We start from the raw sequence: 22,211 nt of genomic DNA on the forward strand, positions 1-22,211 counted from the left end.
TCATAACTGATGCCTAAACATTATTTTCACTTCACGAATTAGCATAAGCGGGGGTGAACACATGCAAGGGTAATATAAATATTCTAACTCCATCTGTTGTAAGCGCATATGACAGTTATAACACCCCTAACCCTCCCAATAAAAAATCTCCTTTCACTTTTATCAAGAGATTCAAAAAGTTTTCTTTATATCTCCCACAGACGTTGCAGAATAAGAAACACTGATTTGATTTTCGCATCGATTTTATTGCAAAGTTTCTCCCCAATTGGGTATAACATTACGAAAATACAATAAACATAGAAATGAATAAGGTCAATTAGGTAAATGTGACAATGCGTTAAATTAATTTATATAAAAACTGCACAGGTACAAACATATTTTTTTAATATAATAATGACTTGATTATCACTAATCTTTGGAGAGGGGTGTAACCAGAAGCAACTGCAAAAAACGCCCAAATAAAATCATTGCAACTCCACAGGTTCAGAGTACTTCGTGATCAACTTTTCGTACTCTAATTTATAGGGAAATAGAGGTATAACAAATACTGATATATCATCAGCAGAGGAGGGTTTGCCATTTTTAAGTTGCCAGTTGTGTTCATTAATTAGCGAACCTCTCGCTGATCCGACTAAACATGTAGCGGCACTAACATAGCGTTCTTTTTCCATAAACGTGTTTATAGATTTCGCTACAACTTCCGCCGCTTTACCACCACAAACTACGTCCCATAATCCGTCGGTGCCCATCACTAAAACTTCATTTTCGGTAGCACTCATTAGTTTGTGAACTTGCACCTCCGGATGACACGACAGAAATGGTTTTATTGGAGATTTTTGATAAACTGAAACGAGATCGTGATCGCCAAAACCGCGGGTCACCCCAATTGTTCCCATTACTCGACTCTACAATTTTATATTGAAAAAGAAAACTAAAAAAAATAAAATGATGGGATCTTACTCTTTTGCCTTGACCAGTAATCACTGACACTTTGAGATCGTCAACTTGGAGGGTTTTGTACGCCCAACCACTCATATGGGCCTCCCTGTACATTATTGTTTTTCCTAGCTCGGTGGATTTTGGGGGTCGTACGTACTCTTTTGACGTAAATTCTTGACCTGAAAGAAAGGTCCGAGGTAACAAAAAATCGGAGAGTGGCCCAATGCACAAAAAGGAGTTAATCAGTTAATTTGTGAGATTAAAAAAGATCCACACCACTGCAGAAAAACCTTCCCTGTCAACATGTCAAAAAGTAGCTAACGCCTCGCTCCAGTTTTTTTTTTGTTTCTTAAATTATAAAAATTCGAGAAACGAAAGTTTAAATCAAAATTTCAGAATTGTTTTTTTTATCTTTCTCAGTTTTCGAATCGGTTGGAACAAAGGAGTAGCGTGTTGCGGGAATTGAAATTCAAACTTTTAATACAGGGGCTGCCATCTGTTAGCACTCGCGCGCTTCTCGAGATATTGATCGCGTTTTAGTCCCAAACAACGTTATCACAAACGTTATTAGCTCACGTTGAAACGTGATTTTAATATCACTCAACTATCCTACGGTTTTGTAAGTCAAACAATAAAACAAATCGGAAATCTTACCTCACAAAATCGGCGCCATCTGTTAACGGATAAAAAAAAAACTAGAATGAGAGAAATATTAGTCACCTAATAAATTTGGTTGTTGTTCTGCAAGTCTTCTGATCCTATCACGCTCGTTTTCAGGAGTAAAATCCATTGACATCTGACTAAATTTGTTCTCATTGCAAATAATTGCACGAGAATCGCCTGCGTTTGCAATAAATAATTTATCTAGTATAAATAATGCTACTAAAGCTGTGCAGCCACCAGCTGCTTGGTATTTTGTCCTGTCTTCTGCAATGACTTGATCCTGGAATTTGAAAGTGTTAGAAAATTTGAGATATTGATATAAAGAACGGACCATTTCTTGAAAAGCAGCTTCTAAAGCACCTGTTATAAGTAAGTCACTAGGTTTAGTTTTCAGCCTCTTCTTTTCACTGAAGTCAATCCAAATGTCATCTTGAGCATCAACAAGTTTTTCCTATAATAAAAAAAACACCCTCAACTGAAATTCTACCAAAAATTACTAGTAATTACATGTAAGATATGGTGCAACTGATTCGCTGCACACAGAGCAGCCCCAACTCCAGCATGACCGTCAAAAATGCCATAATACGTGTAGGGAATTGAAAATTTTTGCACACCTTGTTTGTCATTATATTCAACCCTTGTCAAGACACCTTGTCTATACACTGCTTGATCTTCATTCCATTTTGACTTCCCTGCATTAACACACTCAGCATAACCTGCATGGTGAGGTAAGGGTGCACTAGGGTGAATAATAGGCCGCAATTTATGATCAGCTGACATTTGTACTTCATCTTCGCTCAAATTAAGAAAAGCAGGTCGGCCGTATGTAAATTTAGGAGCTAGAGTTTGTTGTTTTAAGTGAGAATGAGAATCTGGAGATAAACCGTTCGTTTCTAAACCACTCACAGCACCTATGACCGCACTTTTAAAACGGCTAAACATATTTGTTCCAAGGGGAAACACAAAATTAAAAAACAAACACTGCCGTTATCACATTTATTAATTCATTTCAATATTTTCTGATTCTGATTACACATCACTATCTGTCATTGTCAAACAGTCAAACTTCAAATCGAATTATTTGACACTTGGTTGCCAATGCGGAAAACGGAAATTCCCCAAAAGCTTTTCCATGTTGTTATTAGATGTCGCGTGCGCCAGCGGTGAATTCGAAAAATAAAGTTTTAAAGTTGTGGGGATGTTTAAAAACACGAAAATCGAAATATAATTTTATAATATTTAAGTAATTATAAATACAAGTTATGTAGTGGCTAAACTACAAAAAAATATAATACATAAAGCAAATCAGACTTTTGTTGACACAAAAAACAAAGTTTGTTGAACAAAGAAACGGTGATGACTTACATAGAAAATTGAGCTAGATTCCTGATTTAATTACCAATGTATATATATAATGAAATATATATACATATACATTATACACTGTGTAATTCTATTTGCTTGGTCAGATCAGGTCAGGTTTTTTCACAATGTAGTTTGTTTCGATAATTCATCCAAGAAGGCACTGTTGAAACCCAGGTCGTGTCTCAATGAACATATAAAATGGTATTCGGAGAGAATTGTTATCACAAAGTGGCAGTGAATGAATACACACAAACACAATTTTACCCCATAAAGAAAAAATCTACCTCTTAAACATACATATTATACAGACTTAACATATTACGTAAAAAAACAGTCGTTCATATATCAATAATTTTTGGCAGTGTAATATGGTTTCATTCTTCTTAAACAAAAAATATATATAATATTAAAAGAAACATCTTATTTCTTTGACTTTCAAAATAAATATATTATACAAATATATTTATTTTTGTGTTCTATTTACATTTATAAATAACTGTTATGAGATCACGATATTAAAATGTAACAATTAGCCGATCTACAAAAATGAAAATCTTATGTACACACTTATCTACATTATACAATATCACTCGATTTTACATACATTTAATACACAACTATCAATATTAAGTTGTACATCCGTTACAAGTGGCAGTGGTAGCTGAAGATAGCACTTGAAATTGCATTTGCTACATTAGTCGATATTGTTCTGCTGTAGCGGTTATGGTGGGATATAAACTGAAGTTATCGTAAACTTCCATTAATTCCTCCATTTTGTACTCTTCTAAACATACGAAACCTTCCAAATTTGGAGATTGTTTCCGCGCACATTCCATGCAATGCACTACGTGGCGTTTTTCTTGCTCTCTTATGAATAATATATTGAACACTTCGATCTACAACGGAAACTTCGTAGAATCCATCTAACCTATCAAACTTATCGACACAACTTACCTCACATTGTCCGCAATAGTGCGAAGCTTCGTTTTTTCCCCTTCCGTGAAATTTGACTTCGACTCCTTTATGCTTGACAAATTCTAATATCATAGAGCACTGACGCATCGTCCTCATGAGGCAGTTTCTGCAAAAACCACCATAAATACTAATCAAACAAACAAACTACGAACGTACTTAATCAAGTGAAATAACTTCGGATCCGAAACTTTGATGTTCCGCGACAAATTCCACGACAAATGCAACATAGGCACAATTGATTTGAAGCTTTGTAACTTATTCCATTCGTAACGTTCTATTGCTAGTTGATACTGGCGTGCTGTCAAAGGACCGACATTCCATGCAATATTGTTACACCATCCGACAGCTTGAACCCAATGAACACAACCGGCATTGACCCAAACGAGGTCTCCAGGTCTTTGTAAAAACCTATAAACGGGAATATTGGCATTGTAAAGGTCTTCCAAGACTGGCCACCAGGAGCCGTGAAGATAATTAATTTGGTTCTTTTCGCAAAGTGCACAAATCGCTCCCCAATACGCGTCTGGAACGGCAAACCATTCGCAGTCTCCGGGACCGATGTTGATATTAATCGAACAGAAATTGTTATTTTCTTGATGGCCTGGTGTTCGACTTCCTGGTACTTTCATGTATAACTGAACGGTATTCATGCCTAGGATGACATGTCCTACGTGCGAGAGCATGTTTCCCGCTGAAACCACTCGGGCGAATGCCGGTAATTTCATGAGTTCTTGTAATTGAGCTTTCCATTTCTTCTCGTCAGATAAATCGACGTTCGTTCCAAACCTAAAAAAATTTGTCACACTTTCTAAGTATAAGTTGATTCTTACTTTAACATTTTAGGTTGATTACAACCTTTGGCGTTCATTGAAGGCGGTATATTACAAAGTCGCTTTCGTTTCGGAAAATTGATGGAATCCTTGGAGTCGGAGTCGGACAAACCGCTTGTTGCCTTATCTCTTTCTTCCTATAACGCAAAATAGATTGAGCATTTATCGTTAGTTGATAAGGGAATTACCTTTAAACTTTCCTTGAAACTCGACGCTTGATACTGCGCGTACCTGGCGATTGTCGTGTGCGATCTATGCGATATACAAGCCCAAACTTTCTTTCCTGATTGTGGATCCCAGTTTTCATCCGACGGCTGTTGAATTTGTGTCCTAACTTCTACACTGTGATCGGGATTGGCTTCAACGAGTGTTTTCGTTGAAAATAATCCTAAATCCAATTTTAACGCTGAGGCTAATCCTCGTATTACAGCTATTGGATGTTTTAGACAAAATTCTTGCAATTGCGGACTAAAGGCATGTTTCTTATTATCTAAGTAGACTGAAGGTGTGGGAGGAAGTAATTGTTGATGATTGAGTTTTATTGCGGGAGGGTCGGGCGGCGATGGAGGTGGTGCCCGATCTGATATAAGAGAATTGCTTATTTCACCTTTCACTCCTTCACCTCTGAAAAATGAAAAATTACAAAATAATGAAACAATTGAGAGAGAGTGTTACGTACTTGCAAAGTCTAAGAATCGTCTTAGCATCCATTTCTATTGAATATTCTACTTCGGGGCGTTTATCCACAGAATGAATAGAATCCACTTCCCAAGGAGGTTCCGACTTAATAGTTAAAACACTATCGTGTGTCGGTGACAATTTTATCTTTCTCTTAGCATCCGCATCTTTCGTCGAATCCAAATTCGACGGAGAAAACGGACCAGAAGACAAAACGCTCTCTGTAATATTAACATCAGAATAAGAAACGCACAACGAAAAAAACTACCACTTTGATTTTGTTCCTCCTTGATATCGATGGCATCCGATCCGAAGTGCTTCAATAAATTTTCCGCTAACGTTGTTGTCAAGTCTTTTTGTGATAGGAAGTCCTTCAATTCTTCTTCACTTACATCCATGTCTGCGGAAGGTTGCCCAGAAATGGGCATAGTTATATCTCTCGTACAACTTGGAACCAAATTCGGCGAAGGTTGTATTAACTTATCACTATCAGTTGGTGACGACAGATTTTTAACTTCTTGTGGTGATTGTCCTTGAAAATGACTACTTCCGTTAAATGTAGGTGTGGACCCTTGACGACCTGCTATCGCACAGGATTGCCTCTGCCGTAATTGCTGTTGGTGTTGTTGCATAAGACGATGTTGATGTTGTAGTTGGATTCTGAGATTCTAAAAAAAACACCAAATCAGGTAAAAACTCAATTATCTCTTCACCTTACTTCTTGAACAGGTGTGAGGCTGTTGATATTCTGTTGAAAATAATTCAGCAACTGCAACTGTTGTGGGGACAAAGTTAATGGGTGTGGGGCTGCTGGTTTTTGATCACTTTCTGATTTTAATTGCTTCACATTTGTCCCGCTAGGTGACGGATACGGCGGGGGCGGTCCCTGTGGTGTAGCTCCTTGACTGAAACTTTTCTGATACGTTTGAGAATTCGTTTTCGTTGGTTGTGAACTGTTTTGTTGCTGCTGTCGCGATGACATTTCTGCCGATATTGGAAGATTCCACGCTTCTTCTATTGAGAGCAGTTGTCTGCGCCTAAAATTGATTTAACGGGGAAGATTAAAAAAAATCACGCTTCGTATAAAAATACTTTAATAAAAACAGGGATAACAAAGAGACTTACTGGCTTGTGGCGCTTGGCATTGGAGCGTTTGCTAAATTACTCTGAAGGAAGCTGATTCTTTGTAAAAGATGTGGGTTCATTCCCACAGAAGTTAAATTTAAACGTGGCAGTTTGGTAGAAAGAAATGAATCTTCGGATGGAGATCTATTAGAAAGTCCTCTATTGGAATTCAAATAGCAAGCGTAAGCATCCCTGGCTTGACCGCAACTTTCATATAATATTCCTAGATTGGCCCAAGCAGCTGAATGACACTTATCAAGTTGAACTGCGCAGATATAGGCTTGCAAAGCATCCATAGGTTGACTTTGTTGTTGATAAAGTACCCTACAAACACAACAGTGTCGATTGCCTAAACACTTTATACAATTACCCTATGGAGCACCAAGTATCTGCGTTCCCTTCAGATTTTTCGACAGAATTTCTGTAAGCAATAAAAGCATCGTGAACTTTTCCTATACTAGCATAACATCTGCCAAGAAGATAAAGCGTCTGTCCCGAATACTGATCGGCGTCATGTGCTCGTTGTAGGCAGTGAATAGCTAAAGGAATCCTTTGGTTTTTTTCTCCCAATGAATCATGGCAGTGATACAACCAACCTGAAATATTAAACAATACATTTAACTATGTGGAAATACTGTAACTCAATATTTAATAAACAAGATTATTCACAAGCTTGAGTTTTATTCAAAATCATTATCCATGAATGATAATTCTTTAAATACACACATACGTGTGTATCTATTATAAGAACGAAATAGTATGTAGTAGATAGTGACGTAAAACTGCCAAGATATTGTAGCTACAATTTGATTGATTACAAAACTCTGACTTGCAGGTCAACCACGTTAATCTGTTTTTTTGGTTATCGATTTTTCTCTATCGAGTAAAATGTTATTCACTGTCTACATTCTGTACAATTTGCCCACAAATTACTTCATTTGTGCAACGAATAAAGAAACACCCACTGAAATCTCTTATCACATAATCGCAGCGCACCTCACTAGAAATTAGCGCTTGTTGGCAGTGTTGTGTCATCATTTCGTCTCGACATTTGATCGATGTTTCTAAATTGCAAACTACATAATTTTTTAACATCATAAGCAGTTTAAATAAATCAAAGAAAGAAAATTTCTGAGTAGCTCGTTTCAACGAAATCATATCCAGAAATGTCAAGTTGGAAGATTGCCGAGTTTTTAGCTGTTCAGCATGTAGAAATTTTGTAATGAGGTCGTTTTCATGGCGAAGCTGCCATGATAATTGTAATAGAATGCAAAATCAATAAACTTACCTAACTGTCTGAATATATCTGCTCGCAAAGACTGAGTAATACTTTTATCACGTAAAAGCAATTCATATCGGTCTTTGGCTCCCTTGACTTTTCCTTGTACTTCAAATAAGTGAGCAATATGAAATTTTACTGAAACAAAAAAAACATTTATTAAATGACATCGGTTTTTACTTATAAAAATTAAAGAAAATAGAAGATTCCAGCAAGTGTTTTTCGAGGGACTAACCAATTAGGATAAAATATAACCAACCTGAATTCAGCATTTCATCCTGTTGAATTATGTAATTAAAATTAAAAAATAAATTAGAATGCCAATCACTGTCGGGGCACAAATTAACAGGAAATAAAAAAGATTGAAGGCTATTTACCACGACGAACACGCAAATATGTTAAGGAAATGCATGATTGCATGATGATTGTACCAAAAATTGTTGTATTAAATGACATTAAAATTACAAATGAGGGTCACTTTGTAAAAATTTAAAAATTTTGCTTTTCATTTTTTATGAAAAACATTCTCAAAAAATATTCTTGTTAATGACTACATCATTATTAGTAAATTTTGTAACCGCGACATCTAAATAACGTAAACGACGTCATCACAAATAAACAGGAATACCACGAGCATAACGAGAAGGAAATTTAGAACAGAAATACTCATCCGAAGTCACTGCCCGCTGCTGATTCGAGTTGTTCCATAAGATTGTAGAGGTCGTAGTACATTCTTCGTCTCATTCGGGTTTCTCCGACATTGCATTTTTTGAAAGTGAAACTCATAAGCGAATATTTTGTAAATTTAAAAAACCGAAAACATTCGCTAATAAAATATTAAGAATCAATTATTTATTCATAGCAGTGCCCGAGAAGTTTGTGTTTGATTTTGTTTTATTACTTACGCATAAATAAATATAAATTACGTGGCGCATTAAAATTACACCCCTCATTTTGAAACGCTTCAGATTGTGCCGAAACAGGTGTAGTAATAATTCAGTTTGAGAAATGACTGCCATAAAAACTAATTAAAACAAACATTTGCCATTTATTTCACTGGATTAGTCAGTCATCTCATTGACTTTTAAATTTTAGCCAATCGATATTTCAAAATAACTTATCGAATGAAACATACGAATTTAAATTCAGCTGCTAAGCTGTCAATAAATAAACGAAAATATAAAAATTATGTAATTATTTTTTATAATATATGTATTTTCTTTCAGAAAGTTTTTTCTGAAATGCAGCCAGCATATGGGTATTATTATTTCGCAGATAAAAACTGTAAAAAGCCGGCGCAATAATGAAACGTAAAAAAGAAAGTAATTTATAATATTAAGCGACAGGTGTCACGCACGTAATTTTATCTTGAAACCATTGGAATACGACGTCCACCGAAGATTTTTCCTCAATTATAAGCAAATGAACGATGACGAAATTTTAATAATCACCCGAATGACGACACGTCAGAAGCGCAAAGTTGCATCGACGTAGTTGCTAAGGTAGCATCAATTTCATTGGTGTTGCTACGACGAAACATTGATTTGCACTATCGCAAGATTATTAGACATGAGCCCGCTAATCCATTGTTTTAATAACTAGGGTGTGGACGCATCCAAACAACAATTTCGATACACAAAATTCTCATTAAATAATGTAAAATAAAATACAATGTTTCTTCTAATCGAAGTTTTTGCCCCGTCCTAAACTTGCGCGATTTCAAATAACAGCGAAAGCGGTGCTGACCTATCTCAACAACAATTCTTAAAGAGATTTTGATGAAAACTTCAAGGATCTTCGTCTTTTGACGGATTTTAATTTTCTCGGCTTCTCGTATTACGAATTTTCACTAGTTTAATATTGGCGTCACGAATCCTACATAAACCATTAAATATTAGCATGAATTTAATATTAAAGAATAATTCGGTTAAAATCGTGCAAAAGGTTTTATTAAAATAACTAAATCGATCAAATTTATTTGGGAAAACCGAACGAATTATGATCGTTGTGATTTAATTCATATATGCAAGGACTGTGTTACCCAAAAATAATAAAATCGTAAAAGATTCCTGTAAAAATCCGACCTATAAATAAAACTTGAAACACGATGAAATACGCAGATCAAGATTTCATGATTGTAGAACTGACCTGCGCCAACAACAAACGTATAGACTTCGTTGCAGCCTTGACATGGTTAGTTGGAAACTTTTACCAAGTGAAATATTCCGCAATAAAAAAAAAGTTTCATGGTCGTACACAATTATACAAATGCACCTAAACTTAGAATAGCGTCAAACAAAGCAAAGAGAACAAAGATACTGAAACGATTGTACTTCCAAGTTATTTTATCCGGATATTAATACGCACCTCTAAAACAAGTTTGCAAACATTGCGTGTCACTTTTCACAAACACCAATAGCGAAGAATAAATAATGTGCCACGTTCGGACGAGCAACCGGTTTGCTTAAAATGCCCAATTTCTGTATACCTACAGGTCCCTCAGCCCAAAATGAAAGATTTTACAATAGCAGTTTTACTGCTATTTTGTCAAGTTTGACCAAACTGGTCCCACGTACAGAAATTTATTCACAATGCAATTACTTCTGACCCATCTTGAGTGGCAGGTAGTGAATCAGGGAATAACCATAAATGGATAACAAAGATATTTAAACGTTGATTGTCGGATTAGCAGGATTATTCAAGTTTGTCCGAAGCACTCATACAAATGGCTCGCCGTAGATTTTATTCTGTTCAAAAATGGTTAAACTGAATTGATTTTTGTCCAGCCAAATACCAATTAACATTGCAGTCGTTTGAATTCTATATTATCTTAGGTGGGAGTATTAAATAAATGCAAGAAATTAAACGTCAGTTTGCAAACGTCAAAAGAAAAAGCACAAGTTGTTAAATTAGTGGCGAGTTCTTTGAAGGATGAAAAACACAAAAAACGTTTCACTTTAAATGATTTACACAAGTGAGAAATGAAAACTAACGGCAACCCGAAGTGGAGGAACTAGCAAATACACCAGTAATTTAGAAGTTTCGTTTGAAGACAAAAAATGATTAAAAAGTTATCTACTTACTAATGTTTTTGGGAGTGGTACATGGGCTGTTGTCGACTAGGGCTAGTTGTAAATGTTTCAAGGCAGATTCATACTCCTGGGTTGCTTTAAACATCAACCCAAGGCGCAAATGAACTTCGTTAGCTCTTTGAAAACTTGGCGAAACGTAGAGTAGTTGTTGGAAAGATTTCACGGCCCTAAAAAAGAACTCACTATAAGTATCTGAAGTAAATCTTTGACGAAATGAATTTTCTTGTGGAAATAGCAAAATCTAAACCGTTCATTTTAAAAATACAGTTTATCAAGTCTGAACAATGCTTAGTAAACAGTGATTCAAAAAATTTCATCCATGATTAGAAATTGCCTTTAAAACATAATGCGTATGCCACAACTTTGAATTATCAATTGTAAACCAAGCTCTCACGTGTTCAAATCCTTTGTTTCCTAGAAATGACTTATCTGGATTTTTTTTGAATCACTATGGTACATGGTTACGTTGGTATTACATGCTTTGAAATGTTGTACTTACGACTATTACGATTTAACGATAGAAATCTAACAAGTAGAAAATTTTTACCAACTGGCTTGGTGGTACCAAACCATATATGAGAGAATAAATACAACCCCAGTCTTGGTTCTAGACAAATAAACCAAAAACTCGTTTAGTTTTAGCGTTGTCACATTTCTGTGGTTCTAGGAGCAACAGTCTTTTGATAAGAGGAATGTTTTCCTGATCGGTACTTAAATTTTTTGACAAGGAAGCGCCTCCAGGTCTTTGCATAATAAAATTGGGCAAAATATCTAATAGTCATGACATTACATAAAAAAATGTACAAGAGCATACGATCCATCCACGAGTTAGATGTGCGGAAGCAGATGGACGAAAGCCAGCTGTTCAACAGCTGCGCAGGTGATCGTCTTCACAAACAATGCACCGACCTGTCCAAGGTGTTCTGCGCCTCAGCGCTCGAAGATGAAAGAAAAACAAATATACGTACAAGTTGGACTACATATGCTATGAGTTATTGTTATTGTAAATTGACGAAGGGTCTTTGGAATAGTGCCGGTGAAGTCGTACGGTCTGAGTTCTGGGCAGAGATCGCACGGTCGGTTCGTCCGTTGGATATGTTTGGACAGGTAGAATTCTCGGTCATTGACGCGATGAATCAAGGTTACAGACGGACGATGCAGTTCGGTCTGATCAGGACCACAAAAAAGAAAGGAAAAAAAATCAACCTTGTCTTTCTATGAAGAAATCAGAAGCTTATAAAATGTCATAATAATAAACAATGTTTTGTAGTTATCGCTGCAGCAAAACCGGGTCAAATAAATTAAGTTGAACGTAAACAATTACAGAGATTTGTGGAAAGTAAATGGAATGCATACTGTGTAATCAAAGTGGGTTTGAGACCAGACCGAACAGGCTATATTATTTCTACTGCTTTACACCAAATCGATACCGGCCATACCGAGTCCAATTCAATGCCTGGGTTATTCACCCAGACTCCGTCTCTCCCACTGATACTATTTTGTAAACGAATCCCCTGTGTGAATATAAAAAATCTCTCAACAGGCAAAAACCCTCGTCGTTCGACGGTCTGTGAAGTTTTTTTGTCAAAGGGTTAACCGTACAAAGGGTACCTAGATGCAAATTGAAACTATGCACATCTGCAGTGATCGCCAAATAATATATCACGATCTTTATTTTTGGCTCCAGTCTGGCTAATATTTTTAAAGGCTTGTTTAGATTTCCGTGAGCATGCAAGTACCTTCATGTAAAATAACTGTGTCGGGCAAAGTCATTATCAACACAGGTATTTAATAACATGACGTCATTATATTGCGGAAGCACAACGCTAGGAATGACGTGAGATATGTCATAAGCAATATGGCGGATGTTTTCACTATCCAAACATCCGTACATCATTTTAACTTTCAACCAAGAATGTCAGTCAAACTCCGAAACAAAAGACAATAGTTTTGGCTGGTTGGATCGAGTCTGTGTAAAATTCATTCACCGTTCACCGAACTCACCATAGTATTCCTTTTTTTTCTCGATGTAGTAGGCTCCCAGTTATAAAACCATTCTCCAAAAATATACAGTTGAACACAAAAATCACATTAATTGCAACTGCACTTAATCGGCACAATAATTGAAATGACACTACATTGACGAAATGATAGAAAAGAAACTTAAAAAAAAATTACGCACGTCGTTCCGCACTACACGTCCCTTCCAACCTTCGAGCCTACTACTAAAACTAAACAGAACGGAATTACCCTAAAACGCACGGTTGAATCAGGGACGAACCAAAGGAAATGCCTACGAGGGGACCTACACATTAATATCCGTTTCTTCCTAACATCCCAGGACCTAGGAGTCATAGTAGCGTACAACCCAATACTTCTAGAGTACGAACATCCATTCGGTAGAGCTCGGTCTCTCACAGCGTAAGGCGCAAGCCTAGGATACCCAGACCACAGAGGGTCGAACCATGTTTGACTTAGAGCGGTGGACTTCGAATTCCGAATCGGAAGTTAAGGCGGCGATTTACCCAGAGCATTCTAGGTTTGCTGTGTCGTTTCTCTGCTGTAATCTTATAGTGTTACACACACATCCATCCCTTCGACGAAATTCAAGGACAGGGTGATGCTTTCGGACACATCGGCAGTACACTAACCATTTCAGACTCGGCAAACGAAGCGTTTTTAGCATAACATTTTATTAGTTGGACTACAGCTCAGAACGAGTAGACATTGAAGACAGCGATATAGAAAAAATAATGATAAAAAATAATACATAATATAAAAACAAAAACAAAAAATATAAAAGCAACAACAAACCAATTATTTAATAAAACAAAAAACAAACAAACATAAAATTAGCCGAAATTATTAAAACCAAGGCATTCCTTTGTCGCAACGCGAATTCACAAGCTCGGGTACCAATTTGTTCAAATTTGATGCAAACTACAGTGAAACCTGTATAAAAAGGAATTGCAATCCGATGTTTACGATGTTTATATAACCTAAAACCTCAGCTGAAGTACAATACGAGGTAAACAATATAAACAAGACAGTCGGCGTGTAACTTGTTTTCTAAACAATTCCCAATTGTTTTTAAGAAAATTTAAAAGAGTAAACAAAAAATTTCCCTTTTAAATATGCAATAGTCCGTTTTTTGGCTTCCGTGTTTGCGTAAATTCTGCTGTTTTTTAAAGGTTTCAGGTCTTTAAAATAGTCAATTTTGTAAAAATCCAAACAGTTTTAGAATAAATATTTAAAATTATAAAATTAAGTTATAGTAAATACAGAATTAACATAGAGACCGATCTAAGAGCCAAAAATTTAAAAATTAGATAATGTAATAAATTAATTCTAAATAATATCGTCCATATTTGATAAAAAAAAAACTTTCAATCCCTTAATAAATTAAAATTGCAAGGCAAAAAATATGTTACGAATATCGGAAAGAAGGAAAAAGAAGAAAAACTAAGTGGAATGTGCGATGTATTTGTCAAGTGCTGTATGCCTTCGTTCTAAAGAATCCAATCTGTAAATAAAAATTTGCTTCTTATCTAACTGGACTGTGAATGAACCGAACAACAAACAGTAAAACTTGATGTTGTCTAAATTCGTAGTAAATCATAAATAAAGCCAAGACACAAATCATTTTTGTTGTTCCTGACACTCTGGCCAATGGTCAACCTTCAACAAAGACATTTTTAGTAAGTAATCTCTTCAAATTTTGACACAACGTGAAAGTTATCCTATCACATCTGTTTTAATTTATTCTAATTGTTAAAAGTGTTATAGGTGTATTGTAAATGTGCGCTAGCATTAGCACAATTGAATATAAACAACCAATAAAAATGCAAGCAAAATAACAATCTTCAGCAGATTTTACCATTTTTTAAACCTGCCAACAAAGAGTTTTATAAATAAACTTTTAAAAAATTAGTTATTATTTTTACGATTTTTTAATAAAATTTAATAAAATTATTGACTAATTTGTATTGGTGAATATCTCATTATTTTTAATTAATATCATGGCGCTTAGAACAATTTTTGAATTTCAACGTCAATAATTTTTTTCTCATTTGTCAAGAAGACAATATTTAAGAACTCTCAATATCAAATTGCAAGTTTATTAACAAAGCTTAATAATATAGTTTTTGCAGTCAGGTTAATGTGACAATGTCAAGTTTAAATAATTTCTCAAAATATGTGACTTGCCGCTGAGCCCGTTATTAGGTATGTCAAGTCTTTAAATTTGAATGGACATCGAGTCGATTTCGAGACCAAATGGGCAAAGAAAAGAAAGTTAGTCGTTTATTATCGTACAATTTCGTTCAGCTCACTTCTCGAACACATGTTATTTTTTCCCCCACCATTATGGTCACAGAGGGTTGGTTTCAACCTAAGATGTACGCAATTTATCCACAATTTGGGCGATGCAGGCTTCATGTAAATTAGATCCTACATGATTATAAAAGAATTAACAGTGGAACGAACATGATATTCTTCTTGTTAAAGAATGGTTCTGTGTCGGGACGAAGAGCTTTTTACAAAAAAAATGTTATTTCCTGAGATATTTAGTTCTAAACTTGGCCAAATTTAACGATTTTCAACATTTTTTTTATCATACTGTCATTACTTTTTTTCAAAAAAACTCAACGTCCGTTACGTTAGCTCGTCAGTGGTCATCTGGACATGCTACTTTACACGTTATTTCAAGAGAACGAAATCATTCTAATTTTAAAGATTTGGGTTCATTTTGTCCAACCAGACTTAATAATTCACGTTTGAAACATCCAGGTCAATTTTTTTGTATAAATATTACTAAAAAATAAACCGGAAATTATCCATCATCGCAGATATTATTGTCCGCTCGAACGCTATATCTGTTCAAATGAACCGTAACAAATCTAAATAAACACATTCTTACATTATACTAATTATTACTATTGTTATTATTATTATTATTATTATTAAATAGACAACTGGGGAACCGAGCGAAGACAGATCCGACAGAGAGAACCATTAAAAAAATAAATTTTTGTTCGGAGAAAACACTTGCAAATTTTACAGGAAGGAAATTCCTGGCACGCCGAGTAAAATTGTTCCTAAAATTACGGGCTTTGAACAACGGTACCCATTAGAGCAATTATACAGGATGATTCACGTCAATTTTAATCAACGTGGCTTTGCATCTTTACACGTAGGTTATATTGAATTTCTACACTTATTGACCGCTTGGTTCATGAGCGCAGGGGAAACTGGGGTCATGGAGCATATTTTAATTTATTTGTGTTTCGGTGACACGAAACATTAAAAATTGCTATTTGTTTATCATTAATTAACACACTAATAAGATACATCAAAGCCACGACTAAAACGAATTGATTTTCGCGAAATGTCAACACGTGATACGCCACTGACTACTCTCGCTCTGTTAAATTTTGTTCCTCTTTTTTTAATAAATAGATTTGTCATTGAAAAATAAATTGAAGATCGTTAATTTGGAATCGTACGGTGCAAGAAACGACATTCCCTGAAAATTTCAACTTCAAATGCAAACATTTCATTTTGGGTATTTTTTTGAAAAACACTCAGTATAATACATATTTACTACACAAAAAAAAAACTGGAGGTGGCAAAGGGTACGTCGGTGCCCAAATACACGCTAGTAGTAAAAAAATACAATTTTACCTCTTATTAAAGACGCATTTCCATTCTGCACAAACTGTTTTTCACATGCTTTATTCGAGGATGTTATATAATACTTTATTTAATTCAGTATGTCAAGGACCTGTGCAAATTTAGCAACGTAAATCCCAAACACCCTGCGTATGTTGATAACCTATTGATGACATAATTTATTTATTTTTCCTTTCTCATTCAATTATCAAGTGGTAATAGGTATCTACTTACAGAAAGTGTTTTATAATTTATTTTAATATACAAGGTGCGGATCAATGATTGACTTATCAAGACAGCTGCGAAATAATAGAATCCCATTAATTCACAGCCACCTTGCCAGAACAATCATTTATAGACACGTACCATATAACCAAAACAATTCTGATCAAGTCGCCTTTAGCTTTCGCACGCTTTACTTTTGTTTCGACCATCAATTTTTTTTATATTTTACCTAGTTTGAATAAAATTTGATAAATTGCATAAAATCGGTGAGTTGCTGCAAATACGAATTTTGAACTTCTAAGCCGGCTCTTCTAGCAGGAGTAATATTACCCACATTAAATTTTGAATAATCAAAAATGCGTGATGAGCACTGTTATCCTTCAGAGCTGCTAAAGAACAAATTAACTTGAATACCAACAGGCAGAGCTACTAAAACGCCAAATTCCAAAACGTTGTGCTAATTAAAATTTCTGGAACTAAAAAATTGTTAATTAGTATCTTACCACTGAAACGCATTAAAGTGGAAATAAACTAGTCCCAGCCCATACAGGAAGGTTGGATCCATCCAGTGGTTCTCAGATTGTATCTTGTAAAACATTTGATAAGCAGACAAGGCTAGAAAATTTTTTTTACAATGTAGAAACACAAATTAAATTGTAAAACTAACCTTTTCTATATTCCTCTAGAAGCAAATGGAAGTGCCCTAATTTTACCCACGTTTTGGGGTCGATACTGATTTTTTTAGAGATCTGTTGGTAATTGTTGGGTTCATTTTCATCTTGCATTTTTTGTTGTCTCCTAGCTTGGACAACCATAAGTTGCAGATATTTGACCGCCTTAAAAATAGTGAAATAAAGAAACTGTACTTCTTGATTTAGTGTACCAACAATACCTTCAACACCAACTCTCTTTTTTTCTCATTTTCTGGTAAATGCAAAAGTAGATATCCATACTGACGACTGCAGAAGACATGAAAGAGGGAAATTACTAAAAGAAACATAGAGGTTGTTTATACTGTTACCTATCCAATTCAGAAAGAATATGTAGTTCGGGGGCCGTCATGGTAATGTCATCTAAGTCTTCAACACAAGTGTTGGCCTTAGTCATTTTATTTAAGGTTAGAAACTGCACAACGACGTTACTCTTTTTATCAGTTATTTAGAGTTAATCAAATAGTCTGATTCACTGCGTTAACGAAAACTACAATTCAACGTCCATGAAGATCGCAGAAACACCAATAAACTGTCAAACGATACACAATTGACAGATGACAGAAGTAACACACATTGTCAAAAAAAAACAAAACAATTGTTTTCGTAACAAAAACACAAAAGCAATTGTTTGGTTAAGTAGGTCAGCAGTAAGAAAACAAAATAAATAATTAAAAAAACCTGAAGGATTAAATTGGAGATTGGAGTGACTTTTTCAAGTTTTAGGTCAAATCCGATGTTTGGTATTTTGAGTTCTGTCAAATTTTTGTAGCGACATCTGCAAGCAAGCCCCTGCAGTGCCCCCATGACATTATCAAAGTGTCAAGTATTATTCCACATTGGTTCTCCCACAGTTCTGCATATCAAACTATTTTTTTTTGTTTGTCAGTAGTTGGTACAACGTATGTGCTGTCATCCATGTTGAGTTTTAAGTTATTTTTGTGTTTGGCCGAAGAATTAATATATTCTTGTATGAAATTCAGTGTATGAACATATTTAAAATGAATTTCTAAAAATATACATCGATAAAAATTACACGATCACTATTCGAGGATTTATCCAACAATAACAAGAATGGTCCGCAAACCAGGTATGTGCTAAAATCTTAATCAAGAACTTTATTGACAGTGTCAGTAGCAATCTTTTGGTGTTTTCTAGATCACAGTAAAAAGAAAGGACCGTTCTAAATGATGAACGTAATGGAGTTATCTTCTGTCTTAAGTGAATTTGACAGTCCATTTGTTTTGGATAGTGGCACAGAAAGTTTCACTGTAACTTCAGGTGTTGAAGAAGAAAGCGAGCATTCAGAAGACTCTACAGTATGTGATATTGGTAAAACAACAAGGAATCACCTCCAAATCGTCTTCTTAACATGTCAGTTTTAGACTCTGCAAAATGCCTTCAGAATTGTAATGTTCAATTACACATCTTGGACAAAGAGGTTTCTGTTGATGAAGAAATTTTAGCGGTTCCTTTAGAACCTATTCGTACTCAGGTGGTTACTGAGAACACATGCCTGTCACCCTTAATTTTCCAAGAGGACTCTCCAAAACAAGAGCTTTTTGAAGGATCTTTCCAAGATGAACTCATTCTCCCTTCTATTTTGCGAAGGGAATCTTCCTCTTCTGGCACATTTAGAAAAGTCTCTTTTCCTAAAGAAGATATTGATTTAGCCACATACAGAGAGCCAGAAAATGTATACCCATGGATCATAAGTGAGTCACAAAAATTCCTTTTTCTCCACTCAACTTCACCTCATTATCAGAAGTTGATAATCAATACAATGTTACCTTTTTGCCTGTTTCTATGTCTCTATGGAGTATTACTTCTACTAGAGTATCATAATTCTCTCTATTACCAGATAAATCTTGTAAGATCATATGATAAATCGTCTCCCCTCCTTGATAACTTTTGAACCCAGCAAGATAAACGTATCAAATTTAAAATTAAGGTATCCTATGTAGCCCGTAAAATTTTATCGCTTGTTCTAGAGGCACTATTCGTCTAATTAAAACATTAAATGTGTACCTCATGCGAAAGGTATTTTAATTCTCTATTGAATGAGCATGATTAGTTTTTTATGTTCTGATTAATAGCTCCCTAGTTATTGGGAACAAAGGCAAATTTAATTGCTCATAATGTCGCGACTAAATGGCAGAATTGCAAAAATGAGTAAGCGGATTAAAATACACATGACTCCCTTTTGATGTGTTTTTTCACTTATTTGTTATTGCTGATTGAATTTTAATCCTCTATTGATTTCCTATTCGAGTTTGAACTTGATTGTTCAATTAAATCATAATTTGTTTTTACGTCTAAATTTGATGATTGATAATCCCGCAACTTGTAATTTCAAAAATTGGTACCGTGGAGAAGAAGTGTCACATGACTCCCTTTTACATCTACTTTGGATATATACAGGGTTGTTCACATACCATAACGATTCTGTTCACTTTGACAAGACGGCGTCAAAGGTTCGTTTACGCGCACACTGTATGCAGATCATATTCAAATATTGTTTTGAATAAACAAACGAGCAGATTATATTTCACAAACGAAGGTATTATTTTAATTTATTATCATTGTTTGGCTTATCTGTTTCGGGGTATTATAATGAAATTAATTTCAACTCTCGAAACAGGTTGAAAAAAAAAGGAGTCAAAAAACAAGTTTTTACACATTTAGTTAATTTTGAGGAATTGATTCTAAACAAACCTTTTAGATCAGTTCTTGCCATCGGAAAAAATCCTTCAAGTCTACCAGACATCGTGTAAGCAGCATAAGACCATCGAACTGGATGTCATAAAAAATTTGATTTTGGTAAATAAATACCACAATTTCGACAACACGATAATATTATTTTGCAGGATATAAAAAATAATATAAATCATTCGGCTACACTGAACCTAACGATGATTAATATTACCAATGAAGTGAACGAAACGCTTGAAGATTTACTTAAAGTTTCCAATTTCCGAACATTGATATTGTATGAATGTAAATTTACCGCAGAGACAATAAGTGAATTTCTGAACATGCTTGAATACTACGAATCTATTTGTGAGATCGAAGTTTCGATGAATTTTGATGAGCCAGCTTGGAAATGTTTTTGTAACGCGTGTTCAAATATAATGGTATTGGAGTCGATTTCGTTTAGAGGGATGGTAATCAACGAAAATTACATGAGGATGTTACTTAATGCGGTGAAAAACAACAGTAACATAACAACACTGAAATTCGATGCTTGTATGTTGATTAAGTTGCCCTCATTTTATTTAGGTGAGAATCGAGTACAAAAATTGGCCGTGAATTTAATTAAGATTGTTTTAGTTGAAAATCTTATGACAAATACATCTTTGTGTGAACTTTATCTTCCATCAACAGGATTGTATACAAAAGAAGCCGATTGTTTGGGGCGGTTTTTGAAAAGGAATTCGTCCCTTAAAGTGTTAGATATAAGTAACAATTTTATTGGTGATCGGGGTTTAGAAGTTCTCGCGAAAGGTCTAACTCAGCAAACAACTTCCGGTTGCGGGCTTTCAGTGTTGGTAGTCTTCAATAACCAGATTACTGAGAAAAGTGGACCGATTATCAATTGCATTATCGTAAGAGGTTTTTAAGCTGCCTACTAAACATAATTTTGATTCGTTTTCAGTCAGAATGCAGAAATTTGCATACACTCAACGTGGGCTTTAATAATTTAACAGATGAAGTGATCGCAGATATAGCACCAAGTCTACAAGTGACAACATCTCTAGAAGGATTGGGATTGCAATGTACTCTGCTAACGTGTAAAGGAATTGAACATTTAGCTAGTGCAATTGAAAATAATACATCTTTACAAGTATGAGAGTATCTGTATTGTACTCCAGGACCATACTATTTTTTTATTTTAGAAAATTAATTTGAAAGGAAACAAAGCCATACAAGTTGCAGGGTTGGAACGACTTTGTCAGGCGCTGACGTCGTCAAAAATTTTCAAGATAGAAATCGATGAATCAAATCGTTCGAGCCACGTAAGTAATTTTAAACCGAAACTAGAAACGCCGTATCAGTGAATCTAAACTACAAGAGTATCAAATGTTTTTACAGGATCCACAGGCTTACCTGCAGTTGGTGAAAAAGATGAACGCAATTTGTACAGTTAACAAAGCATTTAAGGAAACAAGCAACGACGAAATTGCGAATATATCGCAGTTAGTTTCGCGTAAAGTTTCATTAAGTTGTGAACCTCGTTATGTCATCCCAGATAATCCGAGTTCGTTACAACCTGAATCTCCCATACCATCAACCCCATCGCCTCGGTCGTCGAAAAACCGATTTCAAATAACGAAAGTACAAGATTCTTCGTCGCGTCCTATTTCTAGATTTAAAGTGACGAGAGTGATTTCTTCATCAGATGAAGATTTGTCAGTGGACAAGTTTGCTAACGTTCGCAGTAGTGTGTCTTCAAATGATAGCGTTGACTCTTTGCAACTTGACATTGATCGGAATTAAAGTTAGTTAACATGTTTTGTATTAGTTCTGTGATAAGAATTTTATACATATAGCTACGTTACTTATTGTTTAAATTTTATTCTCGTTCGTTACCTTGAAATATGTATAAAGGATATTTTTTAATCTTATTCATCGTGAAGATTTTATTTTAAACTGGATTTAG

General features: G+C 35.0%; 3 protein-coding genes across 8 annotated transcripts; 1 reads left to right on the top strand and 2 right to left on the bottom strand.

Annotated features, from left to right (window-relative positions):
* Positions 1 to 224: 224 nt before the first annotated feature.
* Positions 225 to 2,708, bottom strand: LOC148167423 (protein phosphatase 1H). Its single transcript, XM_088047992.1, has 5 exons — positions 2,110 to 2,708; positions 1,934 to 2,053; positions 1,660 to 1,882; positions 961 to 1,118; positions 225 to 905 (listed from the first exon to the last, which is right to left on the bottom strand). Exons 1-5 carry the CDS (start codon positions 2,542 to 2,544, stop codon positions 465 to 467), a joined length of 1,377 nt encoding a protein of 458 aa, XP_087904118.1. The 5' UTR covers positions 2,545 to 2,708; the 3' UTR covers positions 225 to 464.
* A 115-nt stretch (positions 2,709 to 2,823) lies between these two features.
* Utx (Utx histone demethylase) lies at positions 2,824 to 18,172 on the bottom strand. Of its 4 annotated transcripts, none has more exons than XM_088047630.1 (16): positions 17,863 to 18,172; positions 17,734 to 17,800; positions 17,509 to 17,677; positions 17,345 to 17,456; positions 10,938 to 11,113; positions 7,864 to 7,992; positions 6,946 to 7,171; positions 6,576 to 6,899; positions 6,169 to 6,487; positions 5,722 to 6,118; positions 5,452 to 5,671; positions 4,961 to 5,396; positions 4,773 to 4,909; positions 4,099 to 4,728; positions 3,922 to 4,048; positions 2,824 to 3,863 (listed from the first exon to the last, which is right to left on the bottom strand). In XM_088047630.1, exons 1-16 carry the CDS (start codon positions 17,946 to 17,948, stop codon positions 3,657 to 3,659), a joined length of 3,762 nt encoding a protein of 1,253 aa, XP_087903756.1. In that variant the 5' UTR covers positions 17,949 to 18,172; the 3' UTR covers positions 2,824 to 3,656. The 4 variants fall into 4 exon arrangements, with proteins under 4 accessions (XP_087903756.1, XP_087903755.1, XP_087903757.1 ...); XM_088047629.1 differs by having other exon boundaries at positions 5,719 to 6,118; XM_088047631.1 differs by lacking the exons at positions 17,345 to 17,456; positions 17,509 to 17,677; positions 17,734 to 17,800; positions 17,863 to 18,172 and adding an exon at positions 13,256 to 13,386 and having other exon boundaries at positions 5,719 to 6,118.
* Positions 18,173 to 18,258: 86 nt separating this feature from the next.
* LOC148167425 (uncharacterized) lies at positions 18,259 to 22,048 on the top strand. 3 transcript variants are annotated; one of them, XM_088047634.1, is made up of 9 exons: positions 18,259 to 18,641; positions 18,689 to 18,883; positions 18,931 to 19,266; positions 20,274 to 20,371; positions 20,419 to 20,830; positions 20,882 to 21,156; positions 21,207 to 21,395; positions 21,448 to 21,567; positions 21,644 to 22,048. In XM_088047634.1, exons 2-9 carry the CDS (start codon positions 18,739 to 18,741, stop codon positions 22,046 to 22,048), a joined length of 1,980 nt encoding a protein of 659 aa, XP_087903760.1. In that variant the 5' UTR covers positions 18,259 to 18,641; positions 18,689 to 18,738. The 3 variants fall into 3 exon arrangements, with proteins under 3 accessions (XP_087903760.1, XP_087903759.1, XP_087903761.1); XM_088047633.1 differs by having other exon boundaries at positions 18,260 to 18,641; positions 18,710 to 18,883; XM_088047635.1 differs by having other exon boundaries at positions 18,260 to 18,641; positions 18,710 to 18,883; positions 18,937 to 19,266.
* The last annotated feature ends 163 nt before the right edge of the window (positions 22,049 to 22,211 follow it).

Source organism: Gnatocerus cornutus, chromosome 10 (assembly GCF_029298725.1).
Source record: "Gnatocerus cornutus isolate USDA-ARS CGAHR chromosome 10, icGnaCorn1.1, whole genome shotgun sequence".
Classification (NCBI taxonomy): Eukaryota; Metazoa; Arthropoda; class Insecta; order Coleoptera; family Tenebrionidae; genus Gnatocerus; species Gnatocerus cornutus.

Excerpts from the sequence above, each read along its gene's own strand:
- LOC148167423 (XM_088047992.1), bottom strand. The coding sequence starts at position 2,544 with ATGTTTAGCCGTTTTAAAAGTGCGGTCATAGGTGCTGTGAGTGGTTTA. Across the intron at positions 2,054-2,109 it reads AGTTGCACCATATCTTACAT|GAAAAACTTGTTGATGCTCA; the intron begins GTAATTACTAGT and ends TTTTTATTATAG. Across the intron at positions 1,119-1,659 it reads ACAACAACCAAATTTATTAG|GTCAAGAATTTACGTCAAAA; the intron begins GTGACTAATATT and ends CCTTTCTTTCAG.
- LOC148167425 (XM_088047634.1), top strand. The coding sequence starts at position 18,739 with ATGATGAACGTAATGGAGTTATCTTCTGTCTTAAGTGAATTTGACAGT. Across the intron at positions 19,267-20,273 it reads TGTATACCCATGGATCATAA|ATCAGTTCTTGCCATCGGAA; the intron begins GTGAGTCACAAA and ends CAAACCTTTTAG. Across the intron at positions 20,831-20,881 it reads GTTGCCCTCATTTTATTTAG|TTGAAAATCTTATGACAAAT; the intron begins GTGAGAATCGAG and ends AGATTGTTTTAG.
- Utx (XM_088047629.1), bottom strand. The coding sequence starts at position 17,948 with ATGACTAAGGCCAACACTTGTGTTGAAGACTTAGATGACATTACCATG. Across the intron at positions 7,993-10,937 it reads TACCACTCCCAAAAACATTA|TAAAATTTCATATTGCTCAC; the intron begins GTAAGTAGATAA and ends TTTTTGTTTCAG. Across the intron at positions 7,172-7,863 it reads AGATATATTCAGACAGTTAG|GTTGGTTGTATCACTGCCAT; the intron begins GTAAGTTTATTG and ends TTAATATTTCAG.